Source organism: Calonectris borealis, chromosome 3 (genome assembly GCF_964195595.1).
Source record: "Calonectris borealis chromosome 3, bCalBor7.hap1.2, whole genome shotgun sequence".
In the NCBI taxonomy this organism is placed as follows: Eukaryota; Metazoa; Chordata; class Aves; order Procellariiformes; family Procellariidae; genus Calonectris; species Calonectris borealis.
The window spans coordinates 53,478,809-53,498,456 of record NC_134314.1 but is presented as its reverse complement, the minus strand read 5'-3'; the positions used below and the strand labels follow the sequence as shown (position 1 = coordinate 53,498,456).

General features: G+C 44.4%; 1 protein-coding gene across 1 annotated transcript; it reads right to left on the bottom strand.

The window, feature by feature from the left end:
- Positions 1-27: 27 nt before the first annotated feature.
- On the bottom strand, positions 28-7,676 carry CCN6 (cellular communication network factor 6). Its single transcript, XM_075145691.1, has 5 exons — positions 7,614-7,676; positions 4,071-4,347; positions 3,404-3,646; positions 707-900; positions 28-330 (listed from the first exon to the last, which is right to left on the bottom strand). Exons 1-5 carry the CDS (start codon positions 7,674-7,676, stop codon positions 49-51), a joined length of 1,059 nt encoding a protein of 352 aa, XP_075001792.1. The 3' UTR covers positions 28-48.
- Positions 7,677-19,648: the final 11,972 nt, after the last annotated feature.

Genomic DNA, 19,648 nt, shown 5'->3' with positions numbered 1-19,648 from the left:
GAATGTGCTGTTGCACTTGCAGTATGTTACAGTCAATGGTGTAACTTGTCATAAAACTTTGAGTTCGGAAAATATATCTCCTGGAGCACTGCAAATCCTCTGACATACACACGATGTTATCCACATCATCTTCCACTTAAAGAAGCCTTCATTGGGGCACTCAAACTGTACAGTGATCATTTTGGACTTATTAGGTATGCAGCACCTCTTGTCCAAGCACACCCCACAGAAAGTTAGTTTGTAGCTTTGTGTAGTTGAGCATCCAGAAAAAACTAGTTTTTCTGCTGTAGGAAGCTGGAATGTCGGTTGACATGTTTTTCCTTTTGGAATCTTTAATATAAAAACAAAGAAAAGCCTGAATTTTTACATATGGAAAATGGAACATGTAAAAAAAAATCACAATATTTATATAGAAATATCTTGAAAATTACTCGTTCTAAAAGCTGCCTTATTTTTATCGGTCAGCAAGTAGAAAATATTTTCTGAGTGACTGAGCCAGCGGGACAGCCCTAGCAGCACTTTAATTTCATGATATTGTGTTGTTTTCTTCAAAACTACACATCTGTAGTTTACTGTTGAAACCTGAAGACTGAAGGTAGGAAAAGGAAGAAGTCATTTTATGTTAGTATTTGCTCATACATCCATTTTTCCATTACTTCCAATATTTCCATTTTCAATTAGGAAATCATTTTATAGTACAGAGTACCTTTATGGTCTTCAGTATATTGGTCAGGCAAGGCTGGATGAAGCATAATCTCTTTTCTTTTTTCATTTCACATTTTCTGTTTTCGTTGGTCACTCTGCTGGATATGCCTATGCCACAGGTCCTGGAACAGGGTGTCCAGGGAGTTGCCTGTACTAGGCACTTTTTCTTCAAAACTAGTGGTAAGCTTCTGTAAGCTAAGACAGCAATATGTTAGTTATGCAGCAGAACAGCCCCAAAATGATTAATTGAAAATAAAAGGATAAGCATTTGGTTTCTGTTGATGAAGGTCCTTTTGTAGGTAACTACACAAAGTTATACAGAAGTCTTAGGGCTGAGCTGCCAGTAAACTTTACTGACGCTGGATACTCAGATCCTAGCAAGGACTGTGAAACTGCATGTGTTGTGTGACCCTCCAGTTTAATGGGATGAAAGTGTTATGTGAAGAGAGTTATTCGTGGAATTTTTATGAAACGTCCAGAATGGAAGAGACGTAGAAAATTATTTAAGGCCAAGCATAGCTTAAAAAGGGGTGCTGAAAACATTAATATTGGTTTCTTTGTAGACCTTGTGAAGGCTTTAGGGTTTTTTTTGAGGAGTAAAATTATCCAATCACTTCTAGATACCACCAAAAAGCCTATTTTCTGATGGATTAGACTGGATTAGGTGGAGTACACTTCAAAAAAGAAACAAAATTGCAGTGCAAATGTTCGTGGTGAAATTCTGCAAAAAAAACCTGATTGTGTGGAATCTGTGCATTTAGGTAAGAGCACAGACAGAATTACAAGGATACCTGGAAAGTAGACAGGAATTTAAAGATCTCATTGCAGCAAGCAGATTAAAAGCCTGTCACAGATCTGCAACAAATAAAAGGAAGTTAAGTGGTTGTTTATACTTGGGATGTTTTTAAAGTACGACCCAGGTACCTACCAATGTATCTAAATTAGGTAAGTAGAATTGACAAGGAAAGCCAGAAAACAAAGCAAACGCAGTGAAATGAAACTTTGCACTTGTTATCCACACTAACAGAAAGACAACTTTTCAAAATAGATATTGCCCCATTAAGGCATTCATGGAATTCATGCACAAGTTGACATGATACTTTACTTCTGCTGCACTGGGAAAGGGAAGGGGGAAGGCCTCACTTTTGAAACAAAAATTTCAAGGTGCTTTTCTTCGGAGGGTTTGTATCACCTGAAGAACAGCATCCTTCAGACGTACAGCCACCGCAGGGACAGGCTCTTGGGTCCCTGAACCAAGTCAAATCGGACGTGTGCTTTGCAAGCTGGGTATCTTTTCTCAAGGTTATGTTGTGCAGTTGATTCAAATTCCTGAATAAATGCTGTGAAGTGCAGTGTTGCAGCCTACTCATGGAAGGAGTTACTGAAGGTTGGACTTCAGCTTTTCGATCCATTGTGCTACAAAGTAAATGGCTTAATGCTGTTCTCCAGGTACAGGGTGGAATAGGGAAATATCCACAACCCAATTAATATATTTCATGGGGTCAAATGGTTTGTTTGCCATTGTTTTCAATGTGTTATGTTCTCTCTTTGATCAGATTAGCATTTGAAGTCAGTTGCCTGTCCGAGTGTTTTTATACACAGCATTAAGTATATTTCTGTAAAAAGGCTTTGCCACTAGTTGTAGGTATTGTATCATAATTCTGAAGTAAAGATGAGCTGCTTTTTTTATTTTTGCTAACTTGCGTAACCACTGCTATCGTGTTAGAAGTTGTCCAAACTGAACTTCAGATTTTGCAAGCAGGTCTGTTTATCTGCAGATTGACCTGCATGTGTCTACCTATTTACTCAGCAGTCTTTTATGAAGGTTTTCTGATAAGCTTTGCGATCCTTTTAGTTTTATTTTATTGATCCATTATGATGATTCAGGCCATAATTTCCCCATAATTCAAGTTGCTATCAAATAAATGGCTCAGCTTTCTGGTACCCACAACAGTTGTAACGAAGATAAGTTTCACCATGGCAACTTGCACGTGCACAGGGAAGGAGACAGCACAAGCGCAGGCAGCTGCGGCCGGGGAAGGGCAAGGATAGCTGCTTCTGGCAACGGTGCTTCCTTAAAGTGGAAAAGAGAACTACCGTGTTAGCGGGAGAGCAAGAATGAGGTTAAAGGGAATATCAACTGACCCTGGCAGAACTGCCTGGATAACTGTTGTATGATTTTGATCAGACTGAATAGAGAAGAAATTGGGAGAAGGGTTGTCCTTGCAGTGACCTGAAATTTTGTGAATTGATTAAACCTGCAAGGCAGTCTTTATAATTTTCTGCTTTCTATTGAAAGAAGAGGGCTGCAACATGTTAATGTGTGTATGTGAAAACCAAGACTCCCTACCACCACAAAGCCAGGGAAAGTGAGACAGCTCCCAGGCTGCGAAACGGCTGTCCACCAGCAACCCTAATTGGTCTGATCTGGTGGAAGATGGGTTGAAGGTAGCTTTGGCCAATTCCCTGGTGACAGAAGCCAAAAGGCTTTTTGCTTTTCATATTCATCAGGTTTAGAGAAAAGAGTCCGTGACCTGAGAGTAAGAGGGGTAATTGGGACAGAGCAGTCACCCTGGCAATGGCCTTGAGCGAGAACGGAGAAATTGCCAGTGTGCTGCCTGCCTGCCTGCTGGAGCCGGGGACGCTGCATGCAGCAAGGCTTATGTACAGAAAAGTTTACCAGTGTAGCCAGGCACACCTGACATCAGTCTGTAGTTTGTTGATTGAAGCTGCTTGTGCTGTCCAGGCCCACAGAGGGATTGTCCAGGCTTCTTTCTGCCCGTGACCCTGGCGCAGGGACCCGCTGCTAATTTTGGTGTGAATATAGGTGTACATCCAATTGCACCACTGACACACAGGCACTTATAAAGCGGGTTAGGTTGGAAGGTCTGCCCGTTAAGGTAATAAACTCCATTGAGCTCACATCCTACAGCTATCAGATCTGCAAATGGTAAACAACAGTTACTTGCACAGGAGGAGCACATGGTTCCTGCTTACAGAGAGCTAAAATGCGACCAGCGTTTACTGCACCCACAGCTTTGAGTTCTTCCCAGCCCAAGCATGTCTTTTTTTACTTATGCCTAGGGATAACTACAGCCGCCTAACTTTAAATCAGTCATCAACATGTCTGCAAATAACAGGCTTGTGCACGATGAACTGGTTTCACTAATGCACACGCAGGTAAGTTTAAAGACAGTCCCTGCCCTGCCCTCAGATTCTCTGGCTGAGCAGTCGAAGTCTGAATTAGTACAAATTGCCTGGCACAGAGCTGTGCAGCACCAGCAAGCAGTTCTCCTCCAAAACCATTCACTTGTGTTGTCCCACCCTCCTGGTTTTCAAGAAGGTAACGTGAAAGAGCAACTTACATGCACACACGCCTGTTTCGTACCTAGGCTCGTCTTCCGAGTAGTCGCAGTAGAGGCCCTTGTGGGGATCACAGATGTCTGCTTCGTTGCAGGTCTCTCCAGACTGCTTGGCACAGACCTTACAGCAGCCACAACCGTCCTTCACCAAGCTTACCCCGGGGGTGCAGGTTGGCGCAGGCGGGCATCTGCATGGCCAGTGGCAAAGCTCCTTGCGCTGGTGGTCTTCACCGGTTTCTGAAGGTTTTTCTCCCGGCTTCAGTGGTGGGCTGTGGAAAAACTTATACACAGTGGGATATTTTGAGAGCTGAATGCATTATGCGTAGCTGGCATAGCGTAAAACAAAGTTGGGATAGGAAAAAACTGGGAAGTTTTATGAAGACACCTAACATTTCTCATCTCACAGCACCCAAAAAGCGAGATGCTTGGAGGGTTAGGTAGGAGACAGAGGACCGATTTCATCAGTCACTGCCATGCATTGAGGTGTCGTTCCACCATTAAGCATGGCCTACTGCTTGTATGAAACACAGTTCATGGGTCTTTCCTTTGCCTTCAGTAGAACAAAACCTGTAGTAGAGCTCAAGTAGGAAAAAAGTGTTTTAAAGTAGGCGGTGGATTTATTTTAAATATTCCTTCCCACAAACCGCCTATCAAATTAATTAACTTTTGATTCCTCTCACTGTTTGATAGCCAGCCACTGCCCTGTGTGCCACTTCTGATGGCAAAAGCCTTTTAAAATAGTAAACCTCTTTCGAGTGTTACTTTTGCTCCAAAATTTGAGTAGCTGTTTGGGAAGGAGCATTATAGTATTTACAAATTCTCTTGCGCTAGATGCAAAAATTGAATCCTAATAAGGGAGGCTAGTAGTTGCACTGAGCTTAACAGGTCATTTTCTAAGAGTGCGTCTATTTGCATGGGTGAGTGTCCATTGAATCCAGGGCTTAGAAGGCAAAGACGTATCTCTAAAAGAGATTTGTATCAGCAGTAGGAAGTCAAGATCTAGCCAGAATTTACTGTTTTCCACATTCTGTCTCAGAATTCATGTCTTTTTTCCTTTTTCCTTTTTTTTTTTATTTTAAGAAAAGGAAGTCCTAAGTAATTCTTAGTTTATTTTTCTGAGGCATGGGGGAAGATTAAGTCAGCACAGAGTGTGAAAGGATCTATTTGAGATAGCTATGTTCTATCTGCTTTTTTGAAGAACTACATCTAAAACATAACAGTTTAGATCTTGGCATTAAATCTTTCCATGCTGCTGATCTCAGCAGAAATGCAGATCGTGATATAGTTATTCATCGCGGATGACTGGATCCAGTTAAGTGGGGGCACACACAGCGCTTGGCCACTAGTACAATGTAAGGCTTGGGAGCTGCTCTCATCCAGCAGCTCTGACTGCCCAAAGAGCAAGAGGGAAAGACAAGATCCAGCCCCGCATCAGGTGCCGGTATCACCATCTAGCTCCCAGGAAGAAAAAAAAATAGAGCCTAGATTTTCTCTGGGCACCTGAAGCCCCACCTACCAGTTTCCCTCTGGTCCTCCAAACTGCAAGGCTCTACTGGTGTAGAAACAACCTCCGGCAGAGACGCTAAGGGAAAGCTGGGGAAGGAGGGGTCGTTCTGCTGGGTCTCCTTTCAGTCCAACTTTCAAACTAGAAGCATCTGCAGAATTCAGCATTTCATATGTCGTATCCCATGAAAGCTCTTGCAGCATAATTGAGCTGCCCTAATCGCATGCAGCAGTAAATGACCTTTTAAAAGGCTTTTTTCTACCACTAATTTCCATTTTTCATGGTCATTTACAACTATACTTACGATATCTTAATCCACAGCTATTAATGAAGCTCCAAAGTAGTAGCTTTCAAGTCCCTTTGGCTGAATGATTTTTAAGATACATATTAATTCACAGAGGCAATTCATATAATAAATGAATATTAAACAATGTCACGTGGTATTCCACACAGCATCCTGAAGATAGTTTCATAAATGTGTTATTTTGTTAATAATTTGCTGATAAAGGATTTCTTCTAATCCTTTTTACCTAAATGCAGCAATAATATAGAAACAACTAACTTAAGTCTATTTTTTTTTAGGCAGCTAAGCTTTTCCTATAAACCGTAATGTTAATTTGATGAACATGTGTGTTGGAGTGTAAAGCTCCTTAAAGGCTTGTTCTGGAAACAAGATACACAGGTGTTCCTATACATTTAACAGTGTTCAAGACTGTATGGTTGCTTTAGGAAACTCACTTTCTTGCTGCTTTTTTTCTTTTTAAGCAGAGTATTATTATTAGGAATTTGGCCATGTGCCAGCTATACGAGGTTATGTGGTTTAAATCAGGTATCGCGTTTCAAAATGGGTATGTGTAGCAGGAAATAATCCGTGTGCTTCGACCAGTATGTTTAATTTGTATTACAAATTAAAATGTGCTTTACACCTACAGAATTCTACCTAAGCAAGTGATTTTTTTCTCCTTTTTTTTAGGGAAAGATGTCAACTGAAAGGTGTGAGACTACAAAGTTTCCCAGTAAGAAAAACACCATCAGGCAAATATCTGACAGTTTTAACTGTGGAATTACTGAGAAGCTCAGTCTACCTGAAAAATCTTCAAAAATCTATTAAGTTACAATGAAAATTTAAAGTTTGCTTGTAAAGTTTGCAGGCCAAATATTTTTCTAATTCTTGCTTCCCAAATTTTCTATACCAAAGCTATCCACATCACACAAGCCCACTGCATACTTTTCCTGATCCTATGGGTAGACCAGAAAATGAGACCATTGTGTAGGAACCCTTCATGTGTTATCGTTTGTTTTCTTATGTTTTAAAGATTGAACAAGGTCTGTATGGCATAAACGAGTAAATAGCAAAAGTAGGCAATGTATTATTGCTAATGTTCACTTATCAGTCTGGCTTTAAATATGCGGAAAGTTAGCAGAGGGAGATAGTCATTTGAAAATTCTCTATTTGACAATAAGCTTGATCGTAAAGGAAAAATACACTGTGTACATGTAAGGTGCATTTTCAAAAGTAAGTAAATAAATAATGAAATTGGTCTTTGACACAAATACCTTCAGCAAAAGCTATCACTTAAAATTTTCTTATAAGAGACAAAGCATAACACAGCCCAGGTGCCTTTCTCATTTGTAAAACTAGCCTGGAGTCAGATCGCTGTGTATATATACATAGGTATATATCTGGAATATGAGCAGGGACAAGATGTTTACTTTCTTACTGCATCAGATAACCATTTGTGCTTATATATATTTTAAAAAAAAAAAAAAAAGCAAGGTCACTGACAATTTAAGCTTCCCTAACACTTTTTTTCCCACCAAATCATATTAATGTACAGGTTAGAGAGAAAAAAATACCAAAATCAGGACTGATGCAGTAAAAAAGCTGCAAATGAAATTTACTCAGGAGTAGGGAATGGCTCCTTATTCTTTATGAGGAATTTGCTTCTCTGAAATTTATTTTGTCATTAAGCAAATAAAAACTTTAAGCCGGGACAGGGTGAGGAAGGGAGAAATCTTTTTCTTCTTTTTAATGAACTTACCTGTTGCGTACAAGGGATGATGAAGATGGTGGGAAAAAGGAGCCACCGCATGTTCCTGCACATTCAGAAGTGAAACTGGGAGATAGGGAACAGGCTGAGCTGTGTCAGAGGAAGCACTGAACACAAAGCTCTCCTCTGTCTCCCTTGCCAACCCTACTTTCCCCAGCACACACACGAACACATACACACATTCACACTTGAAATTCTCCACTTCATACAGAACCAGCTTCACACTGAAATTTCCAACCGATCTTCTTTTCTCTGCCCGGCGCTAGAATACAGATTTTCACACCCTGCTTGATCCCATCCAGCTGCTTCAGCAGATTCTGCCTGACTTAATTGAGGTCGGGTGGGGTGACATCTGATTCTTAAAATCTTGCTGCTGGAAATGTACTGTTATTTTTAACTTCTATTTAAGTCCATATTACAGGAATTTCTGAAATCTGAAGGGCAGAGCCCCAACTACGTGTATTTTTTGAGGCAGAGAAAGCAGCATTTCTCAAAATTTCTAATGTATTGTGCCTCGCGGAATCACAGCGTAAAAATTAACACCTTCAGTGCATGCTCTCTAAATAGGGAAAGAGAGATGCTATAGCGTGTTATAACGCTAGTACATATTCTGCACTACATATTCTTTCCATGAAATCCTAGTGGGGAAACCCAAACTATAATGTACTTTTCCCTGAAGTATGCACCTTGTCTTACTGCCATGCCACCCCACGTAAACACAAAACCATTCAAATCTCCACTTTCCTCCTCCCTAATATTACCGAGGTGACGTGCCTGATTCTTAGGCTAACAAGCAAGGGTCTCCAGGATAAGAGAACAGCTCCATCCCTGCAACAGTGGTGTTGGTGGTGCCCTGGTGAACGCTCCTCCTTCTCGTTCGTCCTCGCTCAGCCACCTCCTGTGAAGTCCACCAGTTACTAGGGGCGGCTGCCAAAGCCCAAGCTCGCACAGCAGCTGTGTGTGGACAGAGGCAGGGGTGGGAGTGTCGATTCAAATCCAGTCCGAGCAATTCTGTTTTGCTCTCCGGCTCGGAGCACCACATGCCCTCTGCAGTTACAAATGAATCCTGAACTGCCTTTCCAAACTCTTGATCAGGCAGCTGTAAATCACTGCAAAACTGCTCTTCTTTAGCACATCCACTTTGTCACATATTTCAACATAAAGTCCAAACAATCCCTAGGTACCAAGTGGATGCTGCAGATCAGTTAATTTCAGTGATGTTACTCTGCGTCTGCACCTGTGCAGACCAGGTCTGACTCAAGCCTTGTCTTTCCCATTAAAAGCTTATGAACATAGCACCTAGGTTCCTCAAAAATTTCTTCCGTATACTTTCAAAACACAGCTTGTTTCATAGGATCAGAGGATAGTTGAAGTTGGAAGAGACCCAGGAGGTCTCTAGTCCAACCCCTGCTCAAGCAGGGTCAGCTCTGAGATCAGACCAGGTTACTCAGGGCTCTGTCTATTTGGGTCTGAAAAACCTCCAAGGATGGAGACTGCCAAACCGCTCCTGGCAGCCTTTTGGAGTGATAATAATAAGCAATGCAGGCTGGCTGAGGAGATCCCAGGTACAGTTTTCTCCTGCAGACCCAAAGACACCCCTTTCGCTCTCCAGCCTGGAAGAAGTGAGGAGGGTCAGAGGACTAGGACATCCATTCTCCTCCTCCTAGAGCTGCAGGGGAGCACACAGCCGTCATTTGAAATGTGTTGTTCCTCTTTGCATCACAGAAATAAAGCATGTGGCCAGTGCGGGGCTGGGAATGCTCTGTGTGAGCTGGCAAAGATCGGTCTGCTGTGGATAATGGTCCCTGTTCTCGGGAAACAGGAGAGAGGTGTTCCTGTAGGATTATCCATTCGGTTTATAGGATGTATTTTGTTGGAATTCACCTGGAGAGCATGACATCTTCAGGATCGGAGAGTGAGACTTTGAAACCGGGGTTTGACTATAATTAAGCTGATTGATAGAAAATGTTGGGTTTGGGAGAGGTGGGAGGGGGGTCCTCCCCGAGGAAGACGTTCTGGTGGCATAACACATTAAAATGTGATTTTACCTGGCTGGATGGTTGCCCACATGTGTGCAAAGCAACCGGCGTGCTTCTTCAGCCCAGGAAGGGCCTGCTGCTAGGAGCAGCACTCCTCCTAGTAGGACTCAGCTCTCCAAAGCAATAATGTGCCTTCACTGCCTCTCCCTACCAAGTGGATTAACTGAGGCTGTCTGGAGCTTGCAGTACCTGCAGTACTGAACCCTGACTGTATTTAATAAGGAGCCATAAGACCACAAAGACAGCAACACTAACTCCTTTGCACAAATAACGCTCCAATGCTTTGACTTAGTATTACAGTCTGTGTTTCTGCTAGTATTGGCTCTGATTTAAATAAATGGAGGCTGTGTGCCCTTTTCCTCTCCTGTGGATCTTTAGTGATCCCTCACAACTTAAAAATTAATGTTCTTAATGCCATGTCCAGACTCAGCAATAGTTTGTCTGTATGCATCCTTCTTGCCAAATCTCCCTTGCAGATTTGATTACATAAAGCATCATTCATTTCCTGAACTAAACCTGCTCTGTTTTCTGGTGCTATTCTAATACTACCCTGAAGGGAAATGTAATTTGGTTGTATATTCAGTGATCTCTACGTACTGCACACATTTCTTTGGTGCCAAAAAATCATCTTCCCGTCTGTGAAATATGCCATGGAAATCCATTGTCTTAAGAGATGGAAAAGTATGGGATATAAACCCATAAATTAATATAACTATGCATTCTAACAGGATACCCTGTCTTAGACAAAATGCCAGAAGTATTCATTATTGATGTTTGTTATGGGCCAGGATTTTCAATACTCCCTACTAGGCTTGGTGGAGTTATTGTGTCTAAATCCAGCAAAGCCAGGGCTGAGTTCGGTTATTCCTAATAACGGAGTGTCAGTCCCAGACACACACCAGAGCTGGGGGCTCACCTTTTGGCAGGAAGGTCTTAACATGTTGTCCTGTTTTGTCACTCTTTGTGCATGGATGTTACAGACTCCTCTATTTCAGTCAGTCAAACTTACTGTCCATGTCTCTTTGCTCAAAAAAATAAATAGATGAGTAAAAAGAAATAGGCACGTTGTGTGACAACGTATTGCTCACCCTGTCTCACATGCTGTTTGCTCACTCGGGCTTTGCAAAGAAGCCAGCTTCCTCAAAACAACCGTGCTCCAAAACCACCGATGACGGACTTCACCAAGAGGTACGCTTGCTACTGACGGCAGCTTGGCCACACCGAGGCACAGACACCTCCCTGCCGGGAGCAGCAGAGTCTGCTCCCAGGCAGCATGGTGTGCCCCAGGTCCTGGGCTTAGCCATGCTCAAACGTGCGGTGAAGTTCCCAGCTGGGTCACTCAGGCCAGGCACTGGGATGGTCTTTGCAGAGGAGCCACTCATCCACCACCAACGAGCTCTTGTGAGGTGCTTCCCTTCTCGGCTGGTCAGCTGGTCAACTTTTGTAAATTTGGGCCATTTTTGCTTCTCTTCAAATTGTGTTTCAGGCATGAGTTGCACTCTAAAAGGCTCCATACCTCTCCTCGTGGAGCACCGCCAATAACAGCATGTTCCTCAATGCAGCTGAGTAAAGACCTTCTCCTGAGATGGTGGGGATATTGCCAATGGGACAGAAATTCATCTTGCCCTTCGTACCCACTTCAGCAAGGCCGTGTGCGACACCGAGATCACTGTCGGAGGGATGGAAATGCTTTGTACAAGGCAGCTATAATACGTTCCCCACAGTGTGCCGCTGTTTCTATTTCAGCGGTTGTCTACTTCCAAACTAATTTACAAAGCTTCTCAGAGCCATAACACGCTACCTGATTTATGAGGACATTTACACGCTGATTTAAGATGTCTAGGTCCCATTTTCAAAACTGACTTATGCAGGTAGTTGTCTATATCCTATTATTTTCTTCTAACAGGCCTTACACCCAGAAAAGATGCCGTAAAGTGCCAGTATTCCTAAGGACGCATCTCTCAAATGTTTCATCTTTCCATGACCGTCACCCATGTGAAACAAGAAACTCTCAGAATTGTTTAAGTTGAATATCTGTCAGCAAATAGAGGCTGAGCTTTCATTTTTCCTGTTAGCAGATCATTTAAAAATATCTGTGCACGCTGAACAGGCTTAGCCTGCGCTCTGCCCAGCTCTGTGGGGCAGACTCTGTGCAATCCATCCAGAGAGGCACAGACTGTAAAATACAGGCCAGGAAGAGTGAAGGCAGAGACAGGAATAAAAATGAAGACAAATTGGGGACTCACCAAGCAAGGCAAAGAAGTGTAACTGTGCTGAGCTAACCTGTTACACGCTGGAATTGGCCAATTCTGCGTACAGTGCAGCGGCTCTGCTTTCTCGTTTTAATTTGATGCTGGATTCACTGTGACAGAATAAACTCGGATCATCCCAAATCATATTCGCAAAGCAGCTTTTCTCCTCACAGCCTGGCTCTGTGGGCACCCGGACACCGGCAGCTCCACCCTGGGCTACCTTTCTGCCCCCGCGGCTGGCCGGCGCTTTGCAGAGCAGGCAGGCAGCTGCTCCTCGGGGAGAAGCACCGTCAGGATAAATATTTGAGCACGGCAGCTAATCCCGCGTGTCAGGAGACATGTGAACTTCCACTGAGGCTCGTACGAGTCTCAAAGGGTTTCCATTGTTAGTTATAGGAGGAAATAGTAAAGCAGCTTCCCAAACTCCTGGGCTATTTACACATGTAGTTTGTGTGCCAGCTAAAAAACATTCCCGATGGAAATGAAAATAAGGTGCCCGCCAACGTCCTACCCAAACCTTCCTTGAGGGGAGGGCATGGTAGAGACACAGAAAAAGAGTTGTGTTTTATCCCAAACCACCTGTTGGGGAATTTTTTTTTATTTTATTCCCAGTACATACTTTATTTATCTTTTAAAAAACATCCCGCCTAAATATTGGTATATTCGCACCGCTATCGCCAGATTTATTTTGGCACAAAGTCATCCAAAAGACAAACTCAGCTCTTCAGTCTACAGGGAGAGTATATGATGCTTTCTACGGACCCAGACACCCATAAATCATAGGGCACTGGCTGGATCTGGTGCCCATTTTGCATGGCAAGCGTCCCAGGCAGTGAGAAACCCCCGGCAAGGGGAAGGGAGGCTGCGCTTGCCCCTCTCCTTCCCGCTGGTGCAGTCACCTCCACCTCTCTCCTCTGGTGTACAAAGAAGGTCACCTCCACCTCTCTCCTCCAGTGTACAAGGCAGCTGCTCCGAGTTTCAGGGCTGAAAGGATTTACTCCTTCATTGAATGGGTCCATTAAAAATAGCAGAAACTGGGGAACTGGTGGTGGAGAGTCCAAAGAGTAAATGCTGGGTGGGCACATCAGAGCTGGTGACAGCCTGTCTTCAGGCTCTAGTAAGGGAGGATTTCAGAAAGGGCATAAATGCGTTCTTGCCCCAGCCCTCAGGTTGTCTCTCTCATGCTCTAAAAACTAATGAAGTATCCAACAGAAAAAATCCATACCTCTTTATCACAAGGGCATGGAGAATAGTGTGACATTTCTTTATTTTTATACATAAGAACCTCACCTCGGCATATGTGTATGAAAGAGTGCAAAAACCCATGGGAAACTCAGTGTAAACAGCCACATTTGTTTCTTTTCAGTTTCTCCTATAGAAAAAGCATCAAAATCTACAAAATGTCCAAGCAAAACCCCACATCAACTCAAACTTTCCAGAAGGCTTGCAAGCTTGCCTCGCTTGCAAGAAAATGTTGCCCAGTTGGGTTGGGTTCAGCAATTCGGTTACATAGTTACCCTTCCTTTTTCATGCCTACAGCAGAATTCCCTGTAAATGATCAAGGAAAATGAAAATAACCACCTCCGTTGCACAGCTGTGTCCATTTACATCCCAATGCTTTGGTCCAAGTAACGTGTCCACCACCACCAGGCTGAAGTAAGAAGAGATGGCAGGCAGGGGTCGGCTGGTGGGTTGTCCGAACCTCACTTGCCACGTGGGTGGAGGAGGGAAAGAAAGAAAGCAGGAAAGGGTTAAGGCAGAAGTCTCCTAGTGAATGTTTGCGCCTGGCTCGATCATCTCTGATCCGGAAAAGCCCACGGGAGAGCTCAAACATAAACAAGTGAATAATGTGTCCGAGATCCAAGGCTCTCAGTCCCGTTTTGCAGAAAGGATTATTTCATTTGCATTTTCTATAAATGACTCACGACCTATTGATAGCTGCAAAAGTCTCCGTATTGTTTCCGTGATATTTGGGCCTCAGAGATGTTGCCTTACTTTTTTTTGCCGTGTTAAAATTCTGGCTCCCCGTGCGGTGGGACCCATGGTGCTGACTACTAGTGGGACAATGTGGTGGCCAAAAGCAAAACCAGGGGAATTTAAATGGGAAAGGGGAGAGAAACAGAAGGTTTAGTGCTGCTGGAGCCAGACCATTGCTGGGACCAGCTTTGGAGCTGGTGTCTCCTCATCGCTGCCCTGACCGCCTGCCCCAGCTAGGGCGGAGGGGCGCAGGCGCTGCCCCTAACACCTTGCCTTGCTTCACCTGCTGATCAGAGGAAGGATAGAATCATAGAATCATAGACTCATAGAATCATTAAGGTTGGAAAAGACCTCTAAGATCATCGAGTCCAACCGTCAACCCAACACACCATGCCCACTAAACCATGTCCCTAAGTGCCTCATCTACACGTCTTTTAAATACTTCCAGGGATGGTGACTCCACCACTTCCCTGGGCAGCCTGTTCCAAGGCCTGACCACTCTTTCAGTAAAGAAATTTCTCCTAATGTCCAGTCTAAACCTCCCTTGGTGCAACTTGAGGCCATTTCCTCTTGTCCTATCGCTAGTTACTTGGCAGAAGAGACCAACACCCACCTCGCTACAACCTCCTTTCAGGTAGTTGTAGAGCGCGATGAGGTCTCCCCTCAGCCTCCTCTTCTCCAGGCTAAACAACCCCAGTTCCCTCAGCCGCTCCTCATAAGACCCCGGAGGTACCTGCACAGACACCCAGGAGGCCTCTAGACAAACCAGGATGGCCCCACACTGCAAATCTCAGAAGAAATTAGGAAAAGAGAAGAAAACTTTTCCAATGAAACTAAAAGTAAGAAAGATATCAGGGTTTTCTTTTATATAGCCTCAATAATGCAAGGATCCCTCAATCCCTGTCTTTTAGAATCTCTTGCAGACCACCTTAAATTCACTGGAGAAGTGCTCAGTCTTGCATTAGGTACAGCCCTGCCATCTGTCGGATTTTTTTTAAATTAAAAGCTTGTTTAATATAAGAAAAAAAACAAACCTGACAGCAGTTGCTTGGTTTTTTTACTTCAATCAAATATGTGTTTGCTTTCCTAAAGGAGTTCAGAAACCAGCAGCGACCCTGACATTTCCTGGGGAGTCCATTTAATCCAGGGTCCCATCCAGACAGCCTGCGCCCGAGGCTGCGCTCCTGCTTCAGAGCCCATCTCGCCAAAGGTCTAAACTGGCTTCAGCGATGGCAACATCCCACTTCTGTGGGCGTCTTTCCACATGAAAAGGAAAAGGTTCCTTTTAAGGGAAAAAGGTTGTTTTTTTCCCCTAAGACTAACAGATTATCTGTCATGTATGCTTGTTTAGGCTCCAGAGAGACCTTCCGGGGGAAGAAGACCAGGGTACTAAAAGACCCTTTAACCTAACAAAGATAGGGATAAGAAGACCCAGCGATGGGCATCTCAAGCCGGACAAATTCTTATTGGACACAAATATTTAACAGAGGACGAACTATAACACAATATATGGAGGAAAGTGGTAGGTCTCTGGCTTTTTGGCGTGAGATTCCCCCCAGATGTCCTCTGATAGGGACAGCTACATGTGAGTTAGGGACCCTTTCTGTCTCTGGAGAGCAACAGACACTTCCACAGTGCAGTTCATGTCTTCAGAAGGACACTTCATCCTCAGGAGGAGATGAATCATATCCTTGAAGTACCTCTGTACCTTTTTCTCTCTGGTGACCGTAAGGGATGACATCTGGTCAGAGAAGTGCACCTTTCGTGTCTATGCATCTCTCTGGCAGAACCACTTGAACCAAACACAAATAATGATGCCCAAAGCTCAGGAGACCAGGTGCAGTGTAAAACTTGATGCTTAGGTGTTCTCAGGTGATTTCACAGTCCCTTCTGGACTTGCTCTCTGTGTTTCTGGGGCTGGCACCACAGCAGAGCCATAGGCATGGTGCAGCCTGCCACAGGGTTGGCATAGGCAGTCGGGGCCAGCCCATAGTCTCGATGATCTTGAAAAGTACTTTTGATTCCTTGCTCTATGTGAGTGGCAATGGGAGGGGATGCCCCTTTGGCAGTGCTTAGTGTCGAGTCACAGGAGAAATCAGCCACAGCTACCCAGGAAGCACTCGCACGCAGCTGTGCCCAGCACAACATCTGGCACCAGCTCCTTCCTTTCAATGTGAAGAGGGCTTCAATAAGAAAACGAAGAGAGAATTACCAAAGAGCCTCTGAGCATGGAGAGTATGTTCATTACCATCGTTCTGATTCAAGCTTCTGATGATTTTGAATATGCTTACGTTACTCATTCGTTCTGACCAGAAGAAACAAGCACTCTGGCTTCTGTTTTCATATACTTAAACTACATTCAGCAGAGAAGAAGCCCCAAGTGTGGGGTTTTTTTGTTGAGGGACCCAGCTAAGGTTAGTTAAACTGGCAACTGGATCTTTTTTCTTATGAAAATATGAAAGGCAGGGTTTAGAAACTGCTTATTCAAGAAGCTGTTGCAACTTGCAGACAAGGGCAGAAGATGGTCCCTGAATTACGCTGTTGGAAGTAGGATTTTTAGAAAAGTTGGTATATTCACAACAGTGAGCTTGCACTGTTCTTCCAATAGTCATGTCCAGTTTCACCCCGGAACTCTTATTGCTGTGTCAAAACAGGCAAATTTCCTCTCTGAAAGCCAGCAGGCAGCTAAAGGAAGCCACTGCAGATAATGCCATGGATTTTCTATACTATAACAGAAACAACAGGAAAACGTTCGTATCTAGTCTGCACTTGAGAGGTTTTCCCACCCCCCGGAGGTTCCTCCCCACAACGAACTCATTCAAAATCTCTTGGGGAACTTGGTCCTGCCCCAACTGCAGCTGGAGCCTGACAAAAATAATGGAGAACCCAGGCAAAAGTGCTTCCCTGAGTCATGTATCTGATTCAGGGCAAGGTTGCAGTGTGCTGGGAGACAGCCTGGGGCGAACATGCACGGGTGAGCGACGTTGCCTGACGCCCAGCCTGAGTTATGACAGTAGCGAGAAGGTGACATTAAGTGAACCGCAGAACACGCACTCCAGCCCTTCGCCATGGGCAAATGCACTCTCACAGACATAGCCCAGAGGATGTAACTACACTGGTATGGAGGGGTAAAGCTCAACTGTCAATTAAAATCTCAGCGAAGTCTCACGTAGCATCTACGTTGCTCATACACATGTATGGGCAGCCTGACTTTGCCTAGCCATGGAGGAGGCTGGAGGGGAGGACGAAAAGACACACCAGAGCAGGCAGGGTGGCCACACCATCTAAATTAAGCAGGTCACGTATAGATCGTAACACCTCAGGTCCATGCACAACCCACACAGTCTGCAGGCGTCTCCAAAGCATTGGACCAACCTGGACCTTTCCTCAGGGATGCTAGACCTCCAGCTACTCACGCTCTCCCAAACACAGTTCAGGGTCAGCGCTGGTCTGGCACCCTTCACAGTAGTTAGGGTGGAGACACTGATCCAGTTTTGGGGATAAGTGTACTTAGTAGTACAGATATGAGCTGTGCTGCGCCTGCTGGCCTCAGGGCCAGCTAATAGTCTCTGGTCTGTTTCATTACAGAAGAGAGACAGCCTCTGGGTCTAAAACGTACCTGATCATTTTTCGATGTACCTTCGACTAACAGGATCTAGCATACAGTCTCCTACTATGCATTAAATTGGGAAATTACTATCATTAAAAATCACTTTATTCAATCAGTTTTATAGTCATCTGGCAGTGACCAACTTTTGTCTTCAAGTGCACACTGAAAGTGTGTCTACGTGACTGTCAGCCCTTTGTGGGTCTCATGGAAATACCAAGTACACCTTTAAAATGGCTAGCTGGGGTCCTGCAAACCGAGTTGCCATGGCAGCGCAGAGATCTGGCCCGGCAGGACATCTTTGCTTGCCTTTCCAACGGTGACAAACCATTCGGAGCATCTAATGGATACTTCCTTAAAACAAACTGCGCTTAAAGAAAACCTGGCTTGCCCCACTCTCTGAAAGCATCAACCTGAGACCTAAAACCACTAGTCACGTAAGAAAAGGGGTAGGCCAGTGGCGTGAGAGGCCCGTTGGGATCAGAGACCCGAGTAAGCCTGATGCGAGATCAGAGCGAGCCCCCGGCAATGAGGACGCAGCCGCGTCGCTGCGGTGGCTGGAGCAGGTCCCGGCACAGCGGTGCTGCAGTTCTCCCCTTGCCTTCTGCAGATGGCTGTCGCGCTAGCAATTACTGCTGTTGAGACTACCTGGTTTTATTCTCCTTCATTACTTTCCTTCTGACAGGAGAAATTACTGCACTTGGAAAGTAAACAGCTTTTGTTGCAGTTCTCCTGAATAGCAGTGCTGCTCTAAAACATTCAGAAAAAAACACACACAATGCAGGAAAATAAACAATACTGAACACCAGTTGTTAGTATTTTCATCATGCCGTAGGAGTGCCTAAAGTTTGACTGGAATTACAACACAGCTGAGAGCGTCTGCCCTCCAGAACCTCTGGCCTCAGTTCTTCGAAGACTTTGGGACGTGGTTTCATCTGCACAGAGCAGTTGTTCTGAGGGGCTGTTTGATGTGCATAAAGGTTTGTGCCTAAGTGTTTGTAGGGCTGGAGCCTGACCTGACAAGCACAGAAAATTGGAGAAAACTAGTAAGAGTAGCAGAGGAGTTCCACCTTGATTGGACAAAATCGAAGCTGAGGCACGCAGCAGCATCAAAAGCCATTTAAGACCGGTAACTTCTGTCCCTATGAGAGAGAAACACAGGAGCTCTTCTCAAATGCTCAGACTATTTGAATCCCATCAAGGCCTGACGATCCAGAGGGATGCAAACATCCTGGGTTTAGTCAAGTTGCTCGCACTATACGCGTCCAGCTGTGCAATGATGAACACAGGGAAGAAACAAGGGAATCCCTCCTCATTTATGCCCTGAAGCTTGACCCATAATTTAAAATCTCTGAGACACCTACATCCTTATATTCAACCTCACCCAGAGCTTTATTTTGAGCCAGATGATAGCTTCAGAGCTGAGCACAGAAGCCTCCTGTTGATCTACAGCGTTTCTACCTGCGGAGTCTGGATTTGAGGAATCCTCTTCCCCTGCATAAACAAGTCCAACACATATCCCCAGCCTGCCTGAATCTGAAGTTCAACCACTTGACTGTCCTGCTTCTTCTCAATATTGACATACTGACTCCTCTCTGAATGTATGCGAGGCATTTATTTATAGGTCATAAGGAATTCTCCCATTCATCTTCTCTTTCACAGGCCACAAGATTTGTTGCACCTTCCTCTATATTTTCTTTTTCATCTTCTCATGGTGAATATTACTCCATCAGCTTTTTTATCTTCTTTTTGTGCTTCAGCTCACACCTGACCTCTGATGGAGTGAGCTCCCGCCGGGACGAGTCCCAGGGAACAACCCTGCACTGGGTGAGGGGCTCCCTCTGGGCCAGGCTCCCCCAGCCACCGACTCCCGTGAGTGACTCCTTGTTCCCAGTGGGGACCGTGCACATTGACTGCACAATAAAATGGGAGGCCAAGTAGGCTGCAGCTTTTTTCCAACTGCCATGTTTTTTCCTTTAAAAAATGCTCTTTTTCCTTAAAAGGGAGGGGGAAGGAATAGAAAGATGTGTGGGTCATATTTTCTTCGTTCTTGGTCTTTTCTCCCTCCTTTTAATTGGGACACATCAATAATTTTGAAGCCCTCAGTGAAATGGTCCTGTTAACAGCTTATGTGCTTGCATCAGGGAAACT

Bases quoted from the DNA above. Each gene is read 5' to 3' on its own strand.
- CCN6 (XM_075145691.1), bottom strand. From the start codon at position 7,676: ATGTGCAGGAACATGCGGTGGCTCCTTTTTCCCACCATCTTCATCATC. The intron at 901-3,403 runs GTGTGCCTGGCT...TTGCTGTCTTAG, and splicing joins AAACTACAGACTGATGTCAG to CTTACAGAAGCTTACCACTA. The intron at 331-706 runs GTACTCTGTACT...TTTATATTAAAG, and splicing joins ATATACTGAAGACCATAAAG to ATTCCAAAAGGAAAAACATG.